The sequence below is a fragment of the Pelodiscus sinensis genome, chromosome 27 (assembly GCF_049634645.1).
Source record: "Pelodiscus sinensis isolate JC-2024 chromosome 27, ASM4963464v1, whole genome shotgun sequence".
NCBI lineage: Eukaryota > Metazoa > Chordata > Testudines > Trionychidae > Pelodiscus > Pelodiscus sinensis.
In genome coordinates, this window is record NC_134737.1 from 16,997,612 (window position 1) to 17,021,939 (window position 24,328).

At 53.8% G+C, this 24,328-nt stretch overlaps 1 protein-coding gene across 3 annotated transcripts; it reads left to right on the top strand.

The window, feature by feature from the left end:
* The first annotated feature begins 3,906 nt into the window (after positions 1 to 3,906).
* Positions 3,907 to 23,344, top strand: MTCH1 (mitochondrial carrier 1). Of its 3 annotated transcripts, XM_075909930.1 has the most exons (12): positions 3,907 to 4,097; positions 5,082 to 5,166; positions 7,531 to 7,637; positions 8,309 to 8,386; positions 10,439 to 10,496; positions 11,575 to 11,626; positions 12,818 to 12,877; positions 15,639 to 15,732; positions 16,932 to 16,979; positions 17,586 to 17,653; positions 18,922 to 18,997; positions 21,531 to 21,669. In XM_075909930.1, exons 1-12 carry the CDS (start codon positions 3,951 to 3,953, stop codon positions 21,600 to 21,602), a joined length of 945 nt encoding a protein of 314 aa, XP_075766045.1. In that variant the 5' UTR covers positions 3,907 to 3,950; the 3' UTR covers positions 21,603 to 21,669. The 3 variants fall into 3 exon arrangements, with proteins under 3 accessions (XP_075766045.1, XP_075766044.1, XP_075766046.1); XM_075909929.1 differs by lacking the exon at positions 18,922 to 18,997 and having other exon boundaries at positions 21,531 to 23,344; XM_075909931.1 differs by lacking the exons at positions 18,922 to 18,997; positions 21,531 to 21,669 and having other exon boundaries at positions 17,507 to 17,646.
* The last annotated feature ends 984 nt before the right edge of the window (positions 23,345 to 24,328 follow it).

Sequence of the window (24,328 nt, forward strand, 5' to 3'; positions counted from 1 at the left end):
AGGGCAGAGCTAGGCAGGGCCCTTCCTCCTTCAAGGACAGGGGAAGGAGATGGAACTTCGAGTCAGGGCCCTGGCTGGCTTTGGGGGTGAGAATCCCCCGCCCCTGCCCAAATCCTCAAATCCCCCGCCCCTGCCCAACCTCCCCCGCTCCCCCTAGGAGACCCAGGAGATGGTGCTCCCAGAAGAATCCAATCCTTCCTAAAGATCTTGGTGGGCCCCAAGGGAGTCAGCTCCTCTACTACTGGCACAGAGATTCGGGAGAAGTGTGTGGAGAAATTCTCTGTGTCCTTCCCTTCCTCCGGCCAAGGGCTTCGAGCCAGTGAGGAGCCAGGGGTCTGTCTCTAGCCTGATGAGCTGTTCAGGGGCTCAGAAGGACAGGACCAGCCCAGCACTGAGCAGTGTCCCAGCTAGAGAGATGAAGACACATTGTGACATCCCCTTCCCAAGCGCCATGAGCAATGAATCAGCTGGGCAGGGGATGGGTTCATTTGCACAGCATGCTCACTGGCCTATTGGTCCTGGACTGCTCCTCCCCCCACAGAGTGTCAACTTCTGCATCGAGTCCCGGGGGAGAGCCCCATTGTGATTCCCCTCCCCACACCCTGGATTTGACGTAAGTGACCTCAGACTCCGGCTCCAACAGGCTGTAGGATCTGCAATTGCAGGGGCTCTGGGTTGTCTCTCCCCCCCCCCCGTGTCTCCGCATCTCCCCCCCCCCCGCCCCCCGAGTCTCTCCCCCCCCCGGGGACTCTTGGGCAGGCAGAGCCAGAGTAGGGAATGGGAGACTTGAGTCAAGTTCATCTTCTCCTGGGTCAGGAGAGATCCTAGGCCTTTAAGGGGACCATGTGCCAACCCCTGCTCCAGCCAGGTTCATGCCCTGCCTTGGGTCCATTCTTGCTCCTCTGGAGCAGCTGTGGAGGGCCATGTGCAACTCTGAATGCTGCAAACTCATAAGAGGAAGAGGCTTCACATGCTGCCCCCACCCCCAACACAGTCTCGCAGCTCCCATTGGCTTGCTTCTGGCCAATGGGAGCTGCCTGTTTTCAGGACAGGCAGTGTGCGAAGAACCCCTCCCCTTGGTCTCACACCATTCAGAGAAGCACATGCAGCCTGGCTGAGGCTCCCGCTGGGCTGCTGGCTGGGAGCTGCCCAAGTAAGTGTCTCCCTGCCAGAGCCTGCCTCTGGCACTCCAGCCTCTCCCCAACCCTCTGACCCCGTCCTGCACCCCTGTCCTAAGTAACCCAAACTCTACATCTCCAGTCAAGCACCCATACTGCTTTCCAGACCCTGCGTCCCAGGGGAGGGGCGGGGGTGGCAGTGACCTCTCATAGAATCATAGAACTATAGAGCCGGAAGAGACCTCAGAAGGTCATCAAGTCCAGCACCCTGCTCTAGGCAGGACCAATCCCAACTAAATCGACCCGGCCAGGGCTTTGTCAAGCCGAGACTTAAACACCTCTAGGGATGGAGACTCCACTACTTCCCTAGGTAACCCATTCCAGTGCTTCACCACCCTCCTAGGGAAATAGTTTTTCCCAATATCCAACCTGGACCTCTCCCACCACAACTTGAGACCATTGCTCCTTGTTCTGCCATCTGTCACCACTGAGAACAGCCTCTCTCCATCTTCTTTGGAACCTCCCTTCAGGAAGCTGAAGGCTGCTCTCAAATCCCCCTTCACTCTTCTCTTCTGCAGACTAAACAGACCCAAGTCCCTCAGCATCTCCTCAGAGGTCATATGCTCCAGCCCCCTAATCATTTTGGTTGCCCTCTGCTGGACCCTCTCCAATGAATCCACATCCTTTTTGTAGTGGGGGGCCCAGAACTGGACACAATACTCCAGATGTGGCCTCACCAAAGCCGAATAAAGGGGAATGATGACATCTCTGGATCTGCTGGCAATGCTCCTCTTAATGCAGCCTAATATGCCATTAGCCTTCTTGGCTACAAGGGCACACTGTTGACTTATATCCAGCTTCTCATCCACTGTAACCCCCAGGTCCTTTTCTGCAGAACTACTACTTAACCGGTTGGTCCCCAGCTTCTAACAATGCTTGGGATTCTTCCGTCCCAAGTGCAGGACTCTGTACTTGTCCTTGTTGAAACTCATCAGATTTCTTGTGGCCCAATCCTCCAATTTGTCTAAGTCACTCTGGACCCTATCTCTGCCCTCAAGTGTATCTATCTCTCCCCCCAGCTTAGTATCATCCGCAAACTTGCTGAGGGTGCAATCTATCCCCTCAGCCAGGTCATTAATAAAGATGTTGAACAAAACCGGTCCTAGAACCGAACCTTGGGGCACTCCGCTAGAAACCAACCGCCATCCTGACATCGAGCCGTTGATCACTACCCACTGGGCCCGGCCGTCTAGCCATCTTTCTATCCATCTTACCGTCCATTTATCCAATCCACGTTCCCTTAACTTGCTGGCAAGAATATTGTGGGAGACTGTATCAAAAGCCTTGCTAAAGTCAAGGTCTATCACATCCACTGACTTTCCCATGTCCACAGAGCCAGTTACCTCATCATAGAAGCTAATCAGATTGGTCAGGCACGACTTGCCCTTTGTGAATCCATGCTGACTATTCCTAATCACTTTCCGCTCTTCCAAGTGCCTCAATATGGATTTGTTAAGGATCCCTTCCATGATTTTTCCAGGAACTGAGGTAAGACTGACCGGCCTATAGTTCCCTGGATCGTCCTTCTTCCCTTTTTTAAAGATGGGCACTACATTTGCCTTTTTCCAATCATCCGGGATTTCTCCCGATCTCCACGACTTTTCAAGGATAATGGCCAAAAGCTCCTCAATGACATTTGCCAACTCCCTCAGTACCCTTGGATGCATTAAGTCCGGACCCATGGATTTGTGTACGTTTAGCTTTTTTAAATAGTTCCTAACCTGTTCTTTACCCACCAAGGGCTGTCCATCTTCATCCCATCTTGCGTCACTTAGCACAGAAGTCCAGGAGCGGACCTTGTCCGTGAATATAGAGGGAAAGAAAGCATTGAGTACTTCAGCTTTCCCCACATCATCTGTCACTAGGTTACCGCCTTCATCCATTAGGGGCCACACACCCTCTCTGATCACCTTCTTCTTGTTGACATGCCTGTAGAAACCTTTCTCGTTATCCTTCACATCCTTAGCCAGTCACAATTCCATTTGCGCTTTCGCCTTCCTGATAACCCCCCGGCATTCTCGAGCTATACCTTTAAACTCCTCCCTGGTCATTTGTCCAAGTTTCCACTTTTTGTAAGCTTCCTTTTTGTGCTTAAGTTCACCAAGGATTCCCCTGTAAGCCAATCCGGTCTCCTACCATGTTTGCCTCTCTTGCTATGCGTTGGGATGGTTTCTTTCTGTGCCTTCAATAAGGCTTCTTTAAAATACTGCCAGCTGTCCTGGACTCCTTTCCCCTTCATGTTAGCATCCCATGGGATTCTGCCCATCAGATCTCTGAGGGAGTCAAAATCTGCTTTTCTGAAGTCCAAGGTGTGTATTTTACTACTCTCTTTCCTTCCTTTGGTCAGGATCCTGAAATCTACCATCTCATGATCACTGCTTCCCAGGTTGTCACCCACCTCCACTTCCCCTATTAGTTCCTCCCTGTTTGTGAGCAGGTGGTCAGGCTCCCAGTGGCTAGAGAGGCGCTGGGAGGTCCTACAACAAGACACAGGCAGGGACAGGCTGTGGGGGGCCCTGTAACCGATGCCTGGATGCGCACGTTAGGGGGGACCCTACAATAACAGCTTTACCACCACCCCCCGCAGTCTGTGCACAATGGCATCTCCCACCACCTTGGTGGCGTGGACTGTGCCGACCCCCCCCCCTTTCCTACGCGATGGTTCGGTCCTTTCCCCGCCTCGCCGTAGTGACGTAAGGCTCCGGCCCCGCCTCTTCCTAGTCACGTGCCTGACCCGGAAGCGCGTCCCGGCCCGCCGCAGTTGCTGTGGGGATGGCGGCAGCCGCCACCCTGCCCGGGGGGCCCCGCGCGGGGGCGCGGCCGGAGCCGCTGGAAGGGGCCGAGTCGCTCTTCGTGGTGCTGGGCGCCGGGCTCACGGCGCTGAGCCACCCGCTGCTCTACGCCAAGCTGCTGGTCCAGGTGCGGGGGGGGCCCTGAGGGAGGGGCCCTGGAGTGGGGGGGTCACTGGCTGTTCGCGGGGGGGGGGGCTCGTGGGGGCGGGGCCGGTGCCGGGGGGGGCGGGGCCGTTGTCTGCCGCTGTGCGCATCTACCGCTCATTTCTGCGGCTGCGGCTGCCACGTGTGTCCCTAGGCCCCTGCCAGTCTGCGGGACTCGCTTCGTAGCTGCAGGGGCGGGGGCAGGTTCCGCTGCCTGTTGTTGCGGGTACCAATGCTGTGTTCCCGCAGGGCTGGAGAGATGAGCTGCTCTCTGATGTGCAGGGGATCCAGGGAGACGCTGGTGCACAGGGATCTGTTCGGGGCTCTTTGCAGGGTGCTGGGCGTGGGGAGGGTTCAGGAGCACGGGGCTCTGGGTTGCAATATATATTGTGGTAAGCCTGGGCTAAGGCCTGTGGGTCTTGTGCTTCCTGGTGGGTCCTTCTGTGCACCTCAGAGGCTTGGGGTGTCCCTAATGCTGCCAAGGTGAGCGTACTCTGCTACCTGAGCCCTTTTCATCATTGGCCAGCCCAGTGTCCTTTTTCCAATCCCTACTGGCCCTTCCAGCCAGAGGGAGTGTTGGGGGGGGGAGGGGCTGATCCCATCCACTTGCTCCTGGTTCTGGCCCAGGGCCCGGTGGAGAGGGGCAGCCCTGAGCAGGTCATGAATGAGACTTGCCAAGAATGTTTGTAACACTCCTACTGGTGTCTTGGCTTGCCAGGGTACTTTCATTCATGGGGTTGTTTGAGAAAAGGTGATGAGTTTCTTTAAGCATTGGGCTGTCCTTGAGGAAGGAGTTTGTGTATGCAGAGGAGGAGTGGTATCATTACACTGAGCTTGGTATAGATGGGAGACACACAGGATATAGTCCTGCTATAACATGATACAAGTGATGACGGTCTTGTGATCCGTTGGTTTCGGAGAGTCCTTGTGAGAAGCGGATAGCAGCTAAGGGGTGTTTCTTTTGAAGGTCGGGCATGAACCTCTACCTCCAACCATTGGGAGAAACGTGCTGGGGAGAAAAGTATTGTACCTACCTGGCTTTTTCACATATGGTGAGTATACTTAGTAATAGCTTGAGATCATATTCTAAAGAGGAAGGTGTGAGAACTGCCCATTTAGGGTCTATTTAAATCCGCTAATGTGACTGTTCTCCATCCCAGTTACAACAGTAATATCCCGATACAATTCTGCCTTGCTTCTGGAGCATACCCTAGGCTTCTGCCTCTCGCACTTTGGCAACATTGAGCACACTGGTTCTTGCAAATGATACCGTTGAATTCAACTGCAAGCAGAGATGGGACCCGAAATGTTTTGGCTGATTGCTGGCTCAGTATTTTAGTCCAAGGTTTTGGTTGATGTCTGCAGCATTTGCTGCAAGGAGGAGAAAGCTAGTTGTTGGGAAGAGTTAACCCTGAAGCATGCCACAGCTTCACTAAACTATTAGATGTTTGTCATTTTACTAACAAGCTGGGGTTGAGACTGTTCTAGGGATGGCTTTATATTAAGGTCTACTTGGCACATTTAACCATGTCACCTAACACTGCTATTTGCTGGGCCACTTACCACACTGTTTTGTTTTGTTGTGAGTGGGGAATATAAATGTGGCTTATAGCTGAGCTAAAACTTTGCAATGAAGGATTTATCCTGGTTTAAGGGAGAGTTCAACTCCTCTCTGCTACAAAATATGGCTGTGTTGTAACTTGATGGCCTCACGTACTTATTTGTAGTGTAGATTGGACCTTAAAGGGACAGAAATATGCAAAAATGGAGTAAATAAGCAAGGGGAGGGGGAGATGTTTGGAAGAAAAATACACTTGAATTTCTCTTCCAAAGAGAAATGATCTTTCTCCTCCGCTGTAATTCCAGTGAAATCAGTGCTGCTGCAGCAGGGTACATTTTAGAGTTGTTCGGTTTTGATTCGAGAGAGAGATGGAGGCATAAACCCATGGCTCCTGATTAGAGATGTAAAAGGTTAACCGGTTACCTGGTAAGCATTCGCCTTACTGGCATGATTACTCCATATTCACGTCACCAGCGGGCAGCAGAAGGAACAGCCTCCCTCCTGATGCAGTGCGGCAGGCCTGGCTGGCCAGAGCAGGCCCCCTACGGTGCAGTTAACCGATTGAACGATTGCCATCATATTTTTTAACCAGTTAACTTTGTAAATGGCTATCTACATCCCTACCCCTGATCCCAGGGCTGGTAGTGAATTTCTCTGGCCTAAGATGCATTGCTTGGCTCCTGTGAGAAATACTCCTAGTACTTGAGAGACAGGGAGTGACAAGTGCCCATGTAAAGCTCTTTTCAAATGAAAAGGATGAAATGGATTGGATCCTGCAATTGCCTTGAAATATCCATTAATTGGTGGGGGAAGGGGTACAAAATGCAGCTGCGATCAACCAGTAAATTGCAAACCTGTTTTTATGGCGGCTCTGGAGCTGTGTTAAGCAGAGTTTTATAGTCTCTCGCCTTGTTGTCAGATGGTCTGTTTTCACAATGTTGGTAGTGATTGGGGTCTTGTGATTGAAGGAATCCATGCAATGTGCCACTAGGGAACAAACAGCCTTGTAGAAAGCAAAGAGTGGGTAGGCAGGAACAGTCTGTTTTATGCTCAGCAGATCAAATTCACCTCAGCTGTAATTCCACTGAAATTAATGCTATTTACACCAGGGATGACTGATGTGCTTGTTTCTCTGCTTTCCCTAGAGGAAAACAGTCAGCTGTTTTATGTAATGCCTGAAGTTTTATACAGCACCTTATTCAAAGATCTCAAAGAACTGAATAAATTATTGTTCTTGAAATCTGTTAGATTATTTAGCCCCCCATTACTGTAGGGTCTGGGCAACTTACAAGTTTGAATGTATTTATCTTCACAACACTCTTGTGAGAGGGGGAAGTACTATTATCTACAATATATTGCTGAGAAACTGAGGCACATACTAAATGACATGCCCAAGGCCATGTAAGTAGTCTGTGGCAAAGTGATGAATTGAAGCTGGGTCTTCTCTCTTCCTTGATAGCACCCCAGGGATCCACCCTCCCTAACTATCCCCCTTGAGCTGGAAGGAGATAGAAATCTTGTGCAATGGATAAGGGATTCTTTACCCATTGTCTTAATCCAGTTAAATTGCCTTAACTCTCTTACTTAGGCAGAACATAATCAAGAGCTTTATTAGTCCAAGACATCAGCTCCATCTCTCCCAGCAACCCTAGAAGCAGTTGTTTACATCTCCCCTGAAATATCGGTGGGCGTTTGTGATAAATCATCACTCGAGGGGTTCTGCATGATGTCCAGATGTTTTAACATGCTTGAATCCAGGTGCTGTTTAGACAGGAAGTTGGAGACTCTGCAAAGCTGTGGTTCCGTTCCCTGCTAAGAGGATAACTTGTGACCAGTGTGATGTTTTCTTACCTAGCTAAACACATTGTGGCAGTGGATGGGAAAACAGGCCTCTTCCGCGGCCTAGCTCCTCGAATCCTCTCCAGCACTTTATCCACCGTCACCCGGGGCACTGTAAAGAAGGTAAAAGAACAAGTTTGCTTTTATTAAGGGACCTCCTGGATCGACTGTTGCCTGATCTTACAGTGGTTGTGGAACAGAACTGAATGGCATGTACATGTGATTATTGCTACAGCCTCCTCTTTGCACGAGCTTTGCTGAGAACCAGTGTGTTCTAGTCAGCTCTGAAAATTGCTTAGAAGCAAGATGGAGTTTCAGCCTCTAGGGAATCCTCTCTGGATGTGCCCACACTTGGTGATTCTTTACCTGTTGGTTAGGGGGATAATTTTGTGAGAAGAGGGTCTCAAGCACATCCCACTCCCCGTGTTCTCTGTCCATGGGCTCTAGGGACCACTGCAAATGGTCCTTAAAGCCATCAATGCTGACAATTCTTCTGGACCATCCTTGGAGAGCAACTTATTCAGTTATGACCAAGTTGCTTTAGAAAAGTGCATGTTCCATTTTTAGCTGGTGGGAACTTGTCTGTCACAAAGGATCAATGATGTCTGTCTGAAGGGCTGACCTCAGTAACCTTGAAGTTCCTCATCAGGCCTGTTAGTCTTATCGTATGGGGACAGTCTGAATTTGACTGAGATGTTGGTTTCACTGTCAGCGTGAGCACGGATCAGTCACTGTTCACATTTGTCTTCAGTTACTGTGAATTTCATGTATTTGTTTTCCTCCGCTCACCCCAGGTCTTTCCTGTGGAGGACATGGAGCATGTTTCTAACAAGGATGATGTGAAGACTTCCCTCAGAAAAGTGATGAAAGAGGTTAGAAACGTTTTCTCCTCATTAAACCTTTATCAAATGCAGGCTGTGAGAGCAATCTGTGTATGAATATTGCATGCTAATGAATAATCGAAAGAGCTCACAATGGAGCTCAATACCCTCGAGGCTGAAAACACTGGGGCAAAGCAGGCACAGCTGCTATGGGTGTAATTGCTCGGAAAAATACATAGTGAGTTCCAAGATATTGACACGAAACAGGAGGTTCACTAGGACCCTTTCATACAAATATTGTTGAAGTTTACTGTGAGCATTTTAATGTAGCTTAAGTCCTTTGAGTCAAGAATCATATACTACTAAAACTGGAAGGGACCTCGAGAGGTCAAGTCCAGTCCCCTGCCCTCACGGCAAGACCAAGTCTTGATCAGGCACGTCAGGCCGCACAACCTAATACCTGGGTCTCGGAGTCAACGTTGCCGCCTGAGGCGCTGGGGCAGCATGAGCACAGTGGCCAGTTGTGAGCACCTGCTGGAGAGCCCAGCGCAGAGCAGCCGGGCCAGCTGTGAGCACATGAGCAGAGCAGCCTGGCTCGGCGTGAGCAGTTGCTGCAGCACAGAGCGTCCTGGTCAGCTGTGAGCAGGCACTCAGCCATGTGCTCCGAGCTGCCAGCGGGCCGCACTTCATTCTTTTATAAAGATGTTCTGGCAGGCCGCAAAAAATTTCCATCAGGCCGCATGCGACCCGCCAAACACCAGTTTGTCATGCGTGGTCTAGATCATCCCTGACAGGTGTCTGTCCAACCTTCTCTTAAATATCTCCAGAGGTGGAGATTCCACAACCTCCCTAGGCAACTTATTCCAGTGTTTAACCACCCTGACAGGCATGACGTTTTTTCTAATGTCCAACCTAAACCTCCCTTGCTGCAGTTTAAGCCCATTGCTTCTTGTCCTATCATCAGAGGCCAAGGAGAACAATTTGTCTCCCTCCTCCTTGTGACACCCTTTTAGATTCCTGAAATCCGCTATTATGTCCCCTTCTCAGTCTTCTCATTCCTAAACTAAACAAGCCCACTTTTTTCAGTCTTCCCTCATAAGTCATGTTTTCAAGGCCTTTAATCATTCTTGTTGCTCTTCTCTGGACCTTCTCCAATTTCTCCAGATCTTTCTTGAAATGCAGTGTCAAGAACTGGACACAGTTCTCCAACTGAGGCCTAACCAGCGCAGAGTAGAGCAGAAGAATGACTCCTCGTGTCTTGCTCACAACACTCCTGTTAATGCAGCCCAGAAGGATGTTTGCTTTTTTTGCAACAGCATCATGCTGCTGACTCCTATGTAGCTTGTGGTCCACTCGGACCCCCAGATCACTTTATGCAGTACTCCTGCCTAGACAGTCGCTTCCGATTCTGTATGAATGTGTGAGATGGATTGTTCCTTCCTGAGTGGAGCACTTTGCATTTGTCCTTATTAAGATCATCTGGTTAGCTCAGACCATGTCTCCAGTTTGTCCAGATCATTTTGAATTCTGACCTCCAAACCACTCACAACCCCTCCCAGCTTGGTATCATCTGCAAACTTCATAAATATCCTCTCTGCTGTCCTCCAAATCGTTGATGAAGATATTGAACAGAACCAGCCCCAAAACAGACCCCTGTGGAGTCTTTAACCTGAGCTTTAATAAAAGGGAAGGGGAAGGAGGCAGGTGCCAGTTGTTCACCAGCTTCCAGGCCCTCAATATTCAGGAAACCAGGGAATGAAAGCGGTGACAGATGCAGAAGTAGGGCAGGAATGACAGCACCTCAGAGGCAGCCTAGGTAGGAACCGGCCAGGCGTGGCATATTCTGGGCAATGCACTAATGCACTTGGGGTAACCACAAGGGGCTTCTCTTCAGCACCCTCTTTTGGGGTCACTCCACTGGCTCCAGAACACACCGTATCATTCATCAATATTAAAATGGGCATGCTGGGTGAGAAGCCAGTTATTGAGCCCTCTGAACCACTGGTTGTTGGTGGGAGCTGATCTTTTGTAGCCAGAGTCAGTTCCGGTGAACTCCTTGCAACACAGCTTTGCAGCTTTTAATGTGGTTTGTTTTTTTTCCAGACCTCTCATGAGATGCTGACGCAGTGCATGTCCCGGGTTATCTCGCACCCCTTGCACGGTGAGTCCTGGTCTCTCAGTGCTTGCCGGCCCTGGGGCATGCTGGATAGTCTGTTCCTGTCCCTGACTTCAGTGTTTTCGTTTGATAAAAATCCTCTCTAGAACTAGAGAATTGTAGGACTGGAAAGCACCTCAAGTGGTCAACTCATCCAGTCCCTGTATTCAAGGCAGGACAGAGAATAATCTAGAGCATCCCTGACAGGTGTTTGTCTAACCTGCTCTTAAAAACCTCCAGTGACAGATTGCACAACCTCCCTAGGCAATTTGTTCCAGTGCTTAACCACCCTGACAGGTAGTTTTTCCTTAATGTTCAATCTAAACCACCCTTGCCGCAATTTAAGCCCATTGATGCTTGTGATTCCTAGCATCTAGCCCTATTAGAAGAGCATGGATTACAAACTAACCCTAGAGAAGGATAATAGCCAACATCCTAGTGATGGGACATTCAGAGCTTGGAGATGAAGCTGTCTCTTACAGCTGGCTTGGTAGCTTGTGCTAGGCATTTTACGTATAATCAGGCAGACCAAACAAGAATTTGAAGAGCAACTAGTAAGACAGAAAAACTAACAGCAAAATATTGTTTTAAGTACGTCCAAGACCGGAGCCTGTCGAATAGCTGCTTGGATGGTCAAGGTGCTAGAGGGATATTCCAGAAAGATGAGGCTGTTGCTGAGAAGTTGAATGAATTCTTTGCATCGGTCTTTGTTGGGGAGCATAGGAGAGAGTTTCCCACATACGATTCCAGCATTAGGCAGACTGGTTGAAACAGAGGCTTGGATGAATGAGACTTGTGGGGAAGAGTCCGCATGGCTTTTATAAAGGGAAATCCTGCCTCCCCGATCTACTAGGACAAGGGGGGTCCCGAACACAAGAGTGCTGCTGCTATTGTGCAATGGCACGGAAGCCATCGCTACTGTTGGGTGCATGGCGAAGACTCCTTCACTGCTCTCAGGATGATGGGACACTGGCTGGTTTGGCTCCCTGTCATTTCCACCTCCCAGGCCAGATGCCTGTCCAGTTAAAAACATAATTGTGCTTAATTTGCTTCCTTGTCAACCCCGTTGTTTCTCTTCTTCCAGTGATCTCAGTGCGCTGCATGGTCCAGTTTGTAGGCCGGGAAGTCAAGTACAGGTGAGCAGCTCTGGCATATGTCGGAGGGTTAAAGCACAAGGCTTGGAGTCAGGAGTCTTGGGTCTCTTCCTCCTTCAGTCATGGCGGAGGAGCTGAAATAATAATGCTCCAGGTCACGCCCAGTGATTGTGGAGCCCGGAACTTAACTGACTCCTGTGCTGCGTCTAGAGGATGACTGGCTTTGTGGCCAGCAGTGGAGGCCTGGGATAGGGAAGGCTGTGCCCTGTTCCGGTTCACCCTCCCAGCTCTATTCACAAGTGCACTCCAGTTTCTTGGGCTTTTTCTTTGGATCGCTGTCCTGCTAGATGTTGAAAACTGCAAGGAAGTGAATTGGGCTGCAGGGCCTCTTGGTCATAATGTACCGTTCCGACGGCTTGTCTGGGGACGCCTTTCCAGACGCCAGTTCCTCCAGGGCCATGGCTGCGCATTGGCTCCATTGTGAGGGATCCGCAAGAGCCACCTAGCATGGTCCAGTAGTTGAGCTTGTGGCCTAGGAGCTGGGAGTCACTGGTTGAAGTCTGAGCTCCATGACAGGCTTCCTTTGTTATCTTGAGCAAATGGTGTCGTCTCTGCCTCCGCTGCCCGGTTTGCAGTGGGGGCAATAGCACTGCAGTCCTCACAGCAGTGGTGGAGTACCTGTGTTAAGACTCTGGCGTGCTTCAAGAGCCACCGCTGAAAAGTTCTAACCAAAACGAGGTGGTGCCAGTGGTACGTTTTCATTCCTGAAACACACTGGCAGCTACTGCAGTTGAATAGAGATTTCTAGCATGGCTTTCCACCGAGAGGAAGGCAGGTTCCTCTCCTGAGAAGCTAGAGGGATCATGCAAAAGACAAATTCTGACAGTTACAGCACGAGGTTCAGAAAAGTCTCTTGTGCTTGTAGTGGACAGCAGATTAGAACACCCCGATCCACAGCGTTTAAAATCAGTTGTAATTCTGATCTAGTGTGGCTGGAGCTCTGTGTGTAACGTGAACCAGTGGATGGATGCAAAATGCAGGGCTTTCTTCCATACACATGCATGCCTCAAGCCAGCAGTAGGGTTCTCTCAAAAGGAGGCATTCACAGAATTATTCCTGGGGTGTAGGGACGTGTCTTCAGTGTTGGAAGATATCGGGCTCCGTGCAAGGATGCGGTTGGCCAGAGGGGGGTGCACACTGGACCCGGTTATAACCGTTTTCCTCTCCCAACAGTGGTGTGCTGAGCTCCATTGGCAGGATTTTTAAAGAAGAAGGGATCTTGGGATTCTTTGTGTACGTGAGTCTTTATCTCATTTGTCCAAGTGACTTCCCTGTTGCTGGAGGCGTGAGGAGTGCGTCTTTAGCACCAGTCTGGGGTGTGCATGCAGTCGCAGTGTGCAAGGGAAAGCCCTCTTTTCGAGAGAATCTTTGGTGTGAGGTCCCAGTGATGTAAAGGGGCATTTCAAGCACTTGCTTGCACAGCCGATGCTAAGAGTAGACGAAGTGCAAAAATGAAAGAGGTGCGCTGCTGCAGTAAAACAAGTAAAACCTGGAGGCACATTCAAGTGCCGGATGCCTCTGGGTGGGAATTAGCAAGCGCTTCACGCTGAGAGAAGGGTTGACTTGGCTACAGCAATGCAAAATGCTCTGGACTCCGCTCCCTAAAGCAAACACCAGTAAAGCTCAACAGGGCCAGAAGCACCTCCGTGAAGCCGGACGAATTGACAGTAACTAAAGAGCAAGTCTGGCAGATAATTAAGGGTTTACATCAAAATTTCACCTTCCTCCCCTTTTGACATACAATCAAACAGGCCACTTGCTGCTTCTGTTAGCCACAGTTAGAGAAGTCACTTTCTCTCTTGCATCAAATCATAGCAAACTCTCTCATTGAAACTGCAGGAGGGGATTTTGGGTGCGGGAATTGTCTGTGCTGTGTTAAGGCCTGCTATCTGATCCGACATGCTCCCTAACCAGTTATTAACTGCTAGTGATGTTGGTCTGATCTGGGGAGAGGCCCGCTCTGTTGGATGCTGTCAGGAAAGCACATGTTGAACTTCTGGAAAGACTGGGTCTGATGATGCGCTTAATTCCTGTTGCCCCCCGGCATAATTGCATTGTATTTGCAGGTATTCGGGGCGCTGGCTTCCAATGTTTCTTGTGTATTATGTTATGAATATTTTAAAATTATAAATCAGGACCAACCTATCTGAAGAATTAGAGCCTTCACTTTCTCTGGCATATCCTGTGTGTGCTACTTCGCTGTATGACACATCCACAGATCTAGATCCCTGCCTGCATCATTTCCCTGGCAAAATGAATTGGCGTCTTCCAAGCTGTGCAGCCGTTCACAGCACAAGATTCCCTTGAAAGCATAAAAGCCAACCATTGCTCTCGAGGAGAGGGACTGAACCACGTTGCTCTGATCAAGTTTAGTTTGCTTCACCAAATGGAACAGGAAATCGGGTTTGGGGTTTTTTTCCTTTCTAGAGAAGTGTTTGGAGGGGTGGGTGGAACAGGAACGAAAGGGCCAGAGAAGGCTCTGCCAAGCTCTGGAAACCCTCACGCTTAATTTACCATAAATGTTCTAACTCTGGGAGGACTATTCTGGTAACTAAACTAAACTCCAGAGCCTTTGCCGCGGAGGAATAAACGTGTGAGCAAGCGGTGGGGGGGGCCTTGGCCAAAGCACCGGGTTGTGCCCTGCTCTGCAGGGGAGGCGTAAATGAACTAAGTGGCTGTTCTGGTGGATACGCTGATGGACAAATAAGGCAATTTACCCCCCAGCCTCATTCATTGCTAAGTGCTGTTAGAAACCGAGTCCGTGGTAGTTCTGCCGTGACGTTGGCCCACTCAGGAAAATGAGAAACTCCCAGTTCTTCCCCACTGGGTTGCGGCTTGTGAGGGCGAGCTGCTAGCTGGCCATGAGGTGCTTTGTTCACCTGCGCCTCTGCCGGCACGGGCAAGTGCAGCTCCCGCTGGCTGTGGATCGCTGTTCCCGGCCAATGGGAGCAGTGTCCCAGTCTGCACCACGATCCACGGCCAACAGGAGCTGCAGAGGAGCAAAGCGTCTCAGCCGCAGCTAGTGGCTTGCCCTCATGAGCTGCGCTTGGAGTCTGAAACCCCCTGGTTCAAGAGGGATGTTTCCAGTGGCTGCAGCACTTCGCCGGTGGTGCCCCCACCTCCCTGGGTAAAGCTGGCTTTGCCCAGACACAGGGTAGTTTCGAAAGAGCCTTTAATGACCCTTTGCGGCGAAAGAGGGCTGCAAACGGCCTGTCTTCACATAGAGTAGGTGGCGGGGTGAGCGGGGACAGATAACTCTGGAGGGGAAATAGTTTCTCCCACCTTCTCAGCCTTTGCCCAAGGCCCTCTTGGGACACGCAGACAGACAAACTCACAGCAGGGGATGATCAGGCAAAGAATCTTGCTGAGACTTCAAAGCAGCGATGAAGCAAGGAGACGGCCCGTGGTGAAGAAGGGGGGTGGATCGTGGGGGTGGAAGCCTTTTACTTGTTCAGCTCCACTCTTGCTTGGGTAGTGGCCAAAAGGCGTCATGCGGCTGCTGTTTGGTGGGCTGAGATGATCTGGTAGATCTCGGCCTGATTCACATGGTAGGAGCCTTTCATGGCCAACATCTGTTAGCTTGTCTCAGTCCATTCCCTGCAGCTGCAGACCTTTCCTAGCGTGACGCTGTCCAGGGTTGTCGCTTGTTTCCCCGGGATGATTAACCTCTTAGCTGTCCTGCTGTGGGCCAGCCCACGGCCTGGCTCCCTCGCCGCTCTGCCAGGCGGCCGAGGGCTGGAGACGTGTGGTGCAGATGTGACAGCTGGTTGGGCAGGGGCCCATTTCCGTGGCTTAGTGGGGGAGGCCGGGGAAGGTTTCATTGTCGCTACCTGAGCTATTCCTGCTCTGGGACTCCTGTTTCCAGGGCTCTCTGTTTAGCCCATGTAATCGGCAATACGCAACTGCAATCCAGTCTGGCTTCCAGAGTCCCAGCATGGGATCCTGGCGGCAGCTCAGGAGGCGCTGCCTCACATTCGTGTCCTTGTTCTTTCAGCGGCTTAGTCCCTCACATCCTGGGAGACGTCGTCTTCCTGTGGTGCTGTAACATCCTGGCTCATTTCATCAACACCTACGCCGTGGACGACAGTGTGAGTGGGATGCTGTTAGCCTGGAGCAGCCGGGGACTTTGACTCTAGCGCAGAGAGAAGTAGCTGAGGCCAGTGTGTGGGCCATGCCAGTGTGTGGGCCATGCCAGTGGCTCTCCTTCGCCTCGCTGGGCCGCACGATGGTCATAACAAGCCGCTCTCCCGGGACTGGGCAGCTGGCTCGCGGCGCAGGCGTGCCTAGAACGTGCGGGCTGTGCTGACCGACCCGTAGCCGTGCTCTGATTGGCTCTCACAGTCAGTGCTGTGTGCAGTCAGCACCCACCTCCCTGCACGGGCCCTGGCTTCGTGTCAGTTAGTAACACTGGGAGGGAAACAACCATGTGGACAAAACCCAGCAAAATCTGGCAGCCCTGTGTGAGCAACGGCAAAGGCAGCGTCTCATGGGCCACACGCAGAACCCTGATGGATCGCCCATGGGCCACAGGTTGCCCATCACTGCTCATGCTCCAGCATCAGAGGGTTTGTAGTGGGACCCGAAACTAGAGGCGTTAGCGTAAAGCAGGGGGCATAGAAATCGGCAGAATGTGGCTCAGGCCCTAGCAGGCGTCCGTTCAGTCCCGCTCCGCGCTAGGTTGAGCGTTGGAGGGGGAAGGAGTCAGGCTCAGGGATGAATTGCGTCTGGAGTTTGGCTTCAGCCTCTGTAGTTCCAAATCTTTAGCCTAAACTGGCGTGACCATCACAAGCTCAGCGGCATGTGAACTAGAAAATGGACCCTTTTCAGTTTGGCCTAAAGCCATTGGGCTTGTTGGGTCTGTTGACTTGAATGCTCAGCGCCCCCATTCTTGCTCCTCCCTCACGAAAATACCCTCCTGGAAACAGGCCTACGAGTGGGTTTGCCAGTTTTCCGCTGTTACAGCATGCGCACAGCAAGGAGGTTTCAGGGTAAGACAAAAGCATGATGAAAGAGCCAATCATTAAAACAGGTTGGCTGAACTGTTCCTGCCCCCCAGCCCTCCGTATCCCCTTATCCATCTGTTAACACCATGCTCCTTTCTTGGGTGTGCCAGGCCTGTGCCATCTCATGGCTACCTCTGCTTTTCTGCCGCTTACTTGACTTGCTCTTGTTCAGACACTAGCCCCTCGGGCTAATGCTCTTGTGTGGGGTTCATGACACAATGAGATGTTGATATCAGCTGCCTTTTCCGTGACCTCACTGGCTCCGTCTTTCCTCTCCATTGCAGTTTAGCCAGGCATCTGTGATCAGGAGCTACACGAAGTTCGTGATGGGGGTATGTAGACGCCACTTCTTGCATTCCCTGGGGGGCACTGCCAGGCTACGAGCAGGCATGCGTGCACTGTGTATGGGTGTCTCCTGCCTCTTTCTAGGTCACTTGGTGTAAGGGCCCATCGGACGCCGAGGTCCCAGTGACTTAGGTGGAGCTGTGAGTGCTCATCACTTCTGTAAATAGTCCAGTGTGTAAATCAGAATGGGCAGGCGATAGTGCTGAGATACGTGATCTCAGAGCCCAGCATGGGACGGCAGAGGCTGATGGGTAACAAGATGACCCCACACCTCTTCTGACTTTGACATGCAGCACCACTGCGTTTTCCTCTTCTTGTGTAACAGTCAAGCCAATAATGTGGCAGCTCTGGAGGGGGAAAGAGGCGAGAAGATGGGCCTGCGAGGAACGTCTGCTCCCAGCCTGTCGAATACTAGCACAGAAACGCACAAAACTATCTGCAGCCACTAGCTTTTGTCACTGCAGCGGTTAGCTGCTGCCCGATGGTTTGTGCTTAATTTGTTGTTTTTTTACAGCACCCAAAGTGTGTTAGGCACTTCCACCCCGTCCTGTTGTGGAAGGGAGCCGCTCAGCTTTGGTGATTCTTGGTTTCAGATTGCTGTGAGCATGCTGACGTATCCCTTCCTTCTGGTGGGAGACCTCATGGCTGTGAACAACTGTGGGTATGTCTGATTTGGAAGCCTAGTGCTTTGTTCTCTGTTCTGACAGACCTGGAGATCAGTAGTTTTCAATAATTGTCTTCACGCTCAGATGGAAACGGCTCTCCTAGCCCCTTAGACACACGCCCGCTTTGTCCCAGAGACTTGGATCGGAAGGCATGGACAAGTCGTGGGACAGCAGCTAAGGGAGGTGCAGAGATTCGGCCCGATAGGAGTGAGGGGACTGGGCTCAGAGGCTGCTATGGCCTCAGGGTAGACGTTTGCGGGCCATGCACCAAAGGAGGCAGGTGGGCTACGATCAAGAGGAGGGCAGCAAGGACTGGCACAGGGGAGAATTAAGAAACAGCCACCCCCAGACATGCACCTCGCCACGTTGTGTCCCCAGTGTGGCAGGCTGCATGTGAGGAATGCTAACAGGGAGTGGGGCTGGCCCTTCGCTGGGGCCTTTCTGAGCAGCAGCGGCTCTGCGCTATGCGGGTTCGCACGGGCTGCCGTTGAATTCCATGGGATGTCGGGTGTCAGGAACTTGGCCTTTAGCCTGATGCTGCCATTTCCGGCACTCCTCCCCCTCCTGCCCCATTCTGTGGGGCTCAGCATCCTCCCTGCGTGTGCACTCGCAGCCCCCCTCTGATCCACTCACCTTGCCACGCAGGCTACGTGCCGGCCTGTCTCCCTGCTCACGTGGCCCCCCCGACCCTCTCGCCTTGCCACGCAGGCTACGTGCCGGCCTGTCTCCCTGCTCACGTGTCCCCCCCCGACCCTCTCGCCTTGCCACGCAGGCTACGTGTCCCCCCCCGACCCTCTCGCCTTGCCACGCAGGCTACGTGTCCCCCCCCAACCCTCTCGCCTTGCCACGCAGGCTACGCCCCCCCCAACCCTCTCGCCTCGCCTTGCCACGCAGGCTACGTGCCGGCCTGCCTCCCTGCTCACGTGGCCCCCCCGACCCTCTCGCCTTGCCACGCAGGCTACGTGCCGGCCTGCCTCCCTGCTCACGTGGCCCCCCCGACCCTCTCGCCTTGCCACGCAGGCTACGTGCCGGCCTGCCTCCCTGCTCACGTGGCCCCCCCGACCCTCTCACCTTGCCACGCAGGCTACGTGCCGGCCTGCCTCCCTGCTCACGTGGCCCCCCCGACCCTCTCGCCTTGCCACGCAGGCTACGTCGTCCCCCCCCCCCCCCCGACCCTCTCGCCTCGCCTTGCCGTGCAGGCTACGTGCCGGCCTGCCTCCCTGTGTTCGCGGCCCCCCTCTGACCCTCTCACCTTGCTGTGCAGGTTACGTGCCGGCCTGCCTCCCTATGCTCCTGTGTTCACCTCCTGGATTCAGTGCTGGAGGCACCTCGGTGCTCAGGTGAGGGCGGCAGCGGGCGGATTTCCGGGGCTTCCTTGGCAGTGTGGGATGGTCTCTGTTCACATGCAGGCTCTCAAGGACTCCTGGCCTGCCTAGAAGCCTGACACGAGGTCCCATCAGCCTGATGTGCAGCTCTTTCCATCGCTGGCATCCCTCTCCGAGGGCGACGTGGCTCCTGCGCCATCTCTCCCGCATCTAGCTTCACCAGAGCTGTCTGAGACAGGGCAGGGCTACCCAGTGCGAGGAGCAGGGAATCGCCCCCTGGTCTCTTCCGTCCGAGGCTGTGGTCTGCACCCCTGGGTTCTCCTCCTCCCATCCTGTGTCACCTAGAGGAGGGTGCCACTTGTGCACGGAGTTCTGGAAATTGTGTCCTTGTGTTTACGTCCCCACCTGGCCTTGTGGGCTGGGCTGGGTGACTCAGTCTGGGGGGAGACTTCCATGGAACGTGCGTTCGTCCAGGAAAAAATCCAGGGCATTTAGAATGGTCGGTGAGCACCCTGCTAGACCCCAGCGATGCTTACGTTCAGCCTAGACAAGCTTCTCGTTCCTGCTGTGTAGCACCCGGTGGGGGGGACATGCTTAAACACAAGGAATGGAAGTGGGCAGGCTGGGCGTGCCGAGGCTGAAGGCGTTCGGGCTGTCCCCACGCTACAGAGTTTTAACAGAAAAACAGCCGTGTTTCCGACAAAACTTGAGGAACATCCACACTGCGATTGTGTTCTTCCACAAGTACCTCGAAAGAGCAGAGGGGTTTTGCAGCATCGGTAACCCTCTTTCTGTGAGGAAGAAGCCTTTTCCGAAAGAGCTCTTGCCGAAGGGCGTGTGTGGGTGGGGAAGAGGGGGTTCTTTCGCAAGAGGAGGAAAACGGAAAGGACAGGTGCCCGGGTGGCCACTCCTCCCATAGCAATCACAGCTGACAGGCGAGAGCGCCTCCATTCAACGTGGACGCTCTGTTGGAAAAGCAGATGGCTTTTTCAATGCGCTTTGGCCGTGTGGACGCTGTCAGAAGATCTCTTCCGGAAAACGCTTCTTCCGAAGGAAGCCTGCAGTCTAGACAGCCTGGGCGAGCGGGAGCACTGATGTTCTAAGTTAGGGCTGCGTGGACTGCATTGGTAACTTCCGGTGAGCGTGAGGGCTGCGTGGGCCGCATTGGTAACTTCCGGTGAGCGTGAGGGCTGCGTGGGCTGCATTGGTAACTTCCGGTGAGCGTGAGGGCTGCGTGGGCTGCATTGGTAACTTCCGGTGAGCGTGAGGGCTGCGTGGGCCGCATTGGTAACTTCCGGTGAGCGTGAGGGCTGCGTGGGCTGCATCGGTAACTTCCGGTGAGCGTGAGGGCTGCGTGGGCTGCATCGGTAACTTCCGGTGAGCGTGAGGGCTGCGTGGACTGCATTGGTAACTTCCGGTGAGCGTGAGGGCTGCGTGGGCTGCATTGGTAACTTCCGGTGAGCGTGAGGGCTGCGTGGACTGCATTGGTAACTTCCGGTGAGCGTGAGGGCTGCGTGGGCTGCATTGGTAACTTCCGGTGAGCGTGAGGGCTGCGTGGGCTGCATTGGTAACTTCCGGTGAGCGTGAGGGCTGCGTGGGCTGCATTGGTAACTTCCGAGGAGTGTGAGGGCTGCGTGGGCCGCATTGGTAACTTCCAGTGAGCGTGAGGGCTGCGTGGGCTGCATTGGTAACTTCCGGTGAGCGTGAGGGCTGCGTGGACTGCATTGGTAACTTCCGGTGAGCGTGAGGGCTGCGTGGGCTGCATTGGTAACTTCCGGTGAGCGTGAGGGCTGCGTGGACTGCATTGGTAACTTCCAGTGAGCGTGAGGGCTGCGTGGACTGCATTGGTAACTTCCGGTGAGCGTGAGGGCTGCGTGGACTGCATTGGTAACTTCCGGTGAGCGTGAGGGCTGCGTGGACTGCATTGGTAACTTCCGGTGAGCGTGAGGGCTGCGTGGACTGCATTGGTAACTTCCAGTGAGCGTGAGGGCTGCGTGGACTGCATTGGTAACTTCCAGTGAGCGTGAGGGCTGCGTGGACTGCATTGGTAACTTCCCGTGAGCGTGAGGGCTGCGTGGACTGCATTGGTAACTTCCAGTGAGCGTGAGGGCTGCGTGGGCTGCATTGGTAACTTCCAGTGAGCGTGAGGGCTGCGTGGGCTGCATTGGTAACTTCCGAGGAGCGTGAGGGCTGCGTGGGCTGCATTGGTAACTTCCGAGGAGCGTGAGGGCTGTGCCCAGTTTGCATAGCTACGGGAAGGAGCAGATGCTTGTACCCACCCATGTTGGTGGTTTCTTCTGTTGCCTTTTGGCCGAAGTTGCTGGAGCTCACTAGTCCCTGAAAAGACGATGTTTGTCGGGTCGCCCCGTGGGTCCCATGCGCCGAGATCCTGCGCTGGGGGGCGTTCCCCGCCGAACAGTTCAGGGCTTAAACTTTCCGCTTCCTGTTCCTAACGCTGTCGCAGCACTGCCATTGGCAAGGGGGCACCAGGCCGCTGGGCGGGGAGTATCTGCTTCCGTCCCCTAACTCCTGCTCTTCTCTCTCCTAGGGGCAGCTGTTCCGGGGCTCCAGCCTGCTTTTCCGCAGAGTGTCTGCCACAGCAAGTTTCCCTGTTGACTAATTCTGCTTGTACTTTATTAACTCGTTACCTCGGCTGGGAGAGAGGGGACACATGGCTCTACAGGGCCTCCGCTGAGGGTTTTTCTTTTGAATCTGAAGACCAAAGTGCAGGGACAAGCTGCCTCCTGTCCAGCGAAGCCGGAAATGAACCCACCTGTGGCGAGCTGGGTTGGAGCCCATTGCTAGTGGTTGGTTTGGCTGAGGTGCACCAGTTGGCTCCTCCGGCTCAGCCTGCAGGGCTTGAGTCAGAAGGGACAGTCTGTGCTGTAAAAGTGGCCAGTGCCCCGTCTCCCAGCAGCACTGCAGCGAGAAGCTGCTTTAGGCAGCCCGTGCTTGGGAGATGAACTCGAATTTGCCCTGCCAATGGGATCACACAGTAGGTGGCCCTCCGCCCTCGTGCCGCACGGCACTACAGGAAGTGTCTGCGCTTAGCACTCTCGCCTGCCTCCCTTTGTAACTGCCTTGCCCGGCCAGCCCACGGACACACCTCGGTGCTTGCGAGCGAGTCGGCCGAGCCAGGAAGGCTGCATGACGCTGTGCGAGCCCTGTTCCTGGGAAGGTGCCACTCCAGACAACCCGCAACGACACTTGTCAGCCTCCCCCAGCTCGGGAAGGTATCGGCACCAAGGCTGCTCTCTCCAGCTGCGTTCCGGGAGCGGAGTCAGAGATGAGCCATGAAGACACCGTGAGGTGATGGCTGGGAGCGCCTGAGGAAGGGTGGGGTTGGGGCAGAGCACTCTGGGGCGGCGCGAGAGAGGCCTGACTCTGCACCCAGGATTTAAGAACACGGTCTGGGGTCTCCCTGCCGCTGGGTGGCACTGAGACGACCGGACCGCACTGGGCGTGCGCCTGTGCCCATTCCCTGGCAGGTCTGTTCCTGCCCTGGCTCTGAGTCCCAGGGCCGACTGAGACCACAGCACCAGACGCTGCTTCTGGCACGTCGCCAGCTGGACTGGAAATGGGCACCTTTCCGGGGTGCCTGTGAACAGCCTGTCTGATGGGTTCGGGTTGCCCCAGAGCGATGGGCTCCACGTTCAGTGCGCAGTCTTAGCTGCTGATGCGAGCACCGGACCAAACCAGAAGCAGGCGGACTTGCACGCCGCTCAGAAGGCAGCGAATTCCGTTGTCGGTGCCTGGGGGGGTGTTTCAGGCCTCGCCTGATTGGGGGGGGGGGGGTATCGACAGCTTCCGAACCAGGTTTCGTGGCATTTGGGTGCCAAGGTCAGGCAGCTTCCCCCCTCCGCACTCGTTCTGCAGAGCAACCCTTGTGTCTCTTCCACACACACAGGGGGTCTCCTTCCTTCAGTAGGGCCCCCGCGTCCCAAACGTTCAGCCAAGGGAGGCGTGTCCACCGCAGCATGGTGCTTTCCTGCACAGCCTACCCTGGGGCTCTGCTGATTGAGGGATTCATTCGGGGAATAGGACGACCAGCGCCCTCCACACCCAGGGCTCTGGGTCCTGCTCGGGTGCCTCGTTGGAGCAGAGGGACAGGACCTGACCACAAGCATGTTTTGTGCACGATGCAGCCGCAAGGTTTTGTAGCCTTTGGAATTTCAGCAACTTCAAGCAAGAACCTCACCTCCGCCGTTGCCCTGGGATCGGGCCTTCCCCTCCTCCCGTGCCCGTGCCTAGTCCCCTGGATGTGGCTTGTGCGAGAGGCGCGAGCGCTGCCCGGTCTGCCTGTAGCTGGGAGCGTTGTTCCAGAGGGTTTTGCTGAGCTCTACAATAAAATGACGAACAATCTCCCTTGGCCTTTGGGAGTCTCGCTGTCCTACACTAGCCCCCAGCCCAAGCACAGGAGGGTCAAGCAGTGGTATTCCAGTGGGGAGTGACTCCTGGAAATTGAGCCCACCTTTCAGCCATTGAGGGGTCACTGAGTGTACGTGGCCTGCTGCCAGGGAGCGGGGTGGCATTGTGCCATAGGAGATGGGCTAGGCCGGGCACAGGTTGTGCAATGAATCCGCTGCTCACGGTGGGAAGTTGAAACGCCTTTGTGGGTCTGGGCCTGGGATCTGGAGCAGCCGAGGTTTCACTTGGGGTCAGTGCGCGCAGTCAGCTGCCAAGTGGGGATGGGAGGAGACTTGCTAGCTGTAGGAAGGTGCCCAGTTCCTCAGACAGCAGCGCAGGTGCCCTGTGACTGGGTTTGGGGAAGTGAGCAGCCAGGTTTGCAGTGTGACTCTCACCTGAAGGGTGGGGCCTTTCCTGGTGCTGCGGGCACAAGCCACATTGTGGGGATCAGCCCTGGGGGGGCTAGGCAGGGGAGAGCCAGAGTACACATGGGAGCAAGGAAGTGGAAGGCTGGTCAGGCCTGTGCCTGGCTCCTTGCAAAGGAACCCTCCAGCATGGAAAGAGGTGTCCTGTGTATTGCCCAGCCAGGTATCATGGCCTTGTACTGCTAGCGGAGGGAGGCTGAGCTCTCTCCTTAGGCAGCAATGCTAGCCGTCTATAAAACCATGACGGGTGGGGGGGAGTGAATGAGGAAGAGCTCTTTACCCTCTAACACAAGAACTAGGGGACACCCAGCAAAACTAATAGCAGGTTTAAAACAAACCAAAGGAAGCATTTCTTCGCCCAAGGCAGTCGACCTGTGGAACTCCTTGCCAGAGGATGTTGTGAAGGTCCAGACTCGAAGAGGGCTTGGAAGAGAACTAGATACCTTCATGGAAGCTAGGCCCACTAGTGGCTATTAGCCAGGATGGGTAGGAATGGCATCACTAATCTTCATTT

Excerpts from the sequence above, each read along its gene's own strand:
- MTCH1 (XM_075909929.1), top strand. The coding sequence starts at position 3,951 with ATGGCGGCAGCCGCCACCCTGCCCGGGGGGCCCCGCGCGGGGGCGCGG. Across the intron at positions 12,878-15,638 it reads GGGATCTTGGGATTCTTTGT|CGGCTTAGTCCCTCACATCC; the intron begins GTACGTGAGTCT and ends TTGTTCTTTCAG. Across the intron at positions 15,733-16,931 it reads CCTACGCCGTGGACGACAGT|TTTAGCCAGGCATCTGTGAT; the intron begins GTGAGTGGGATG and ends TCTCCATTGCAG.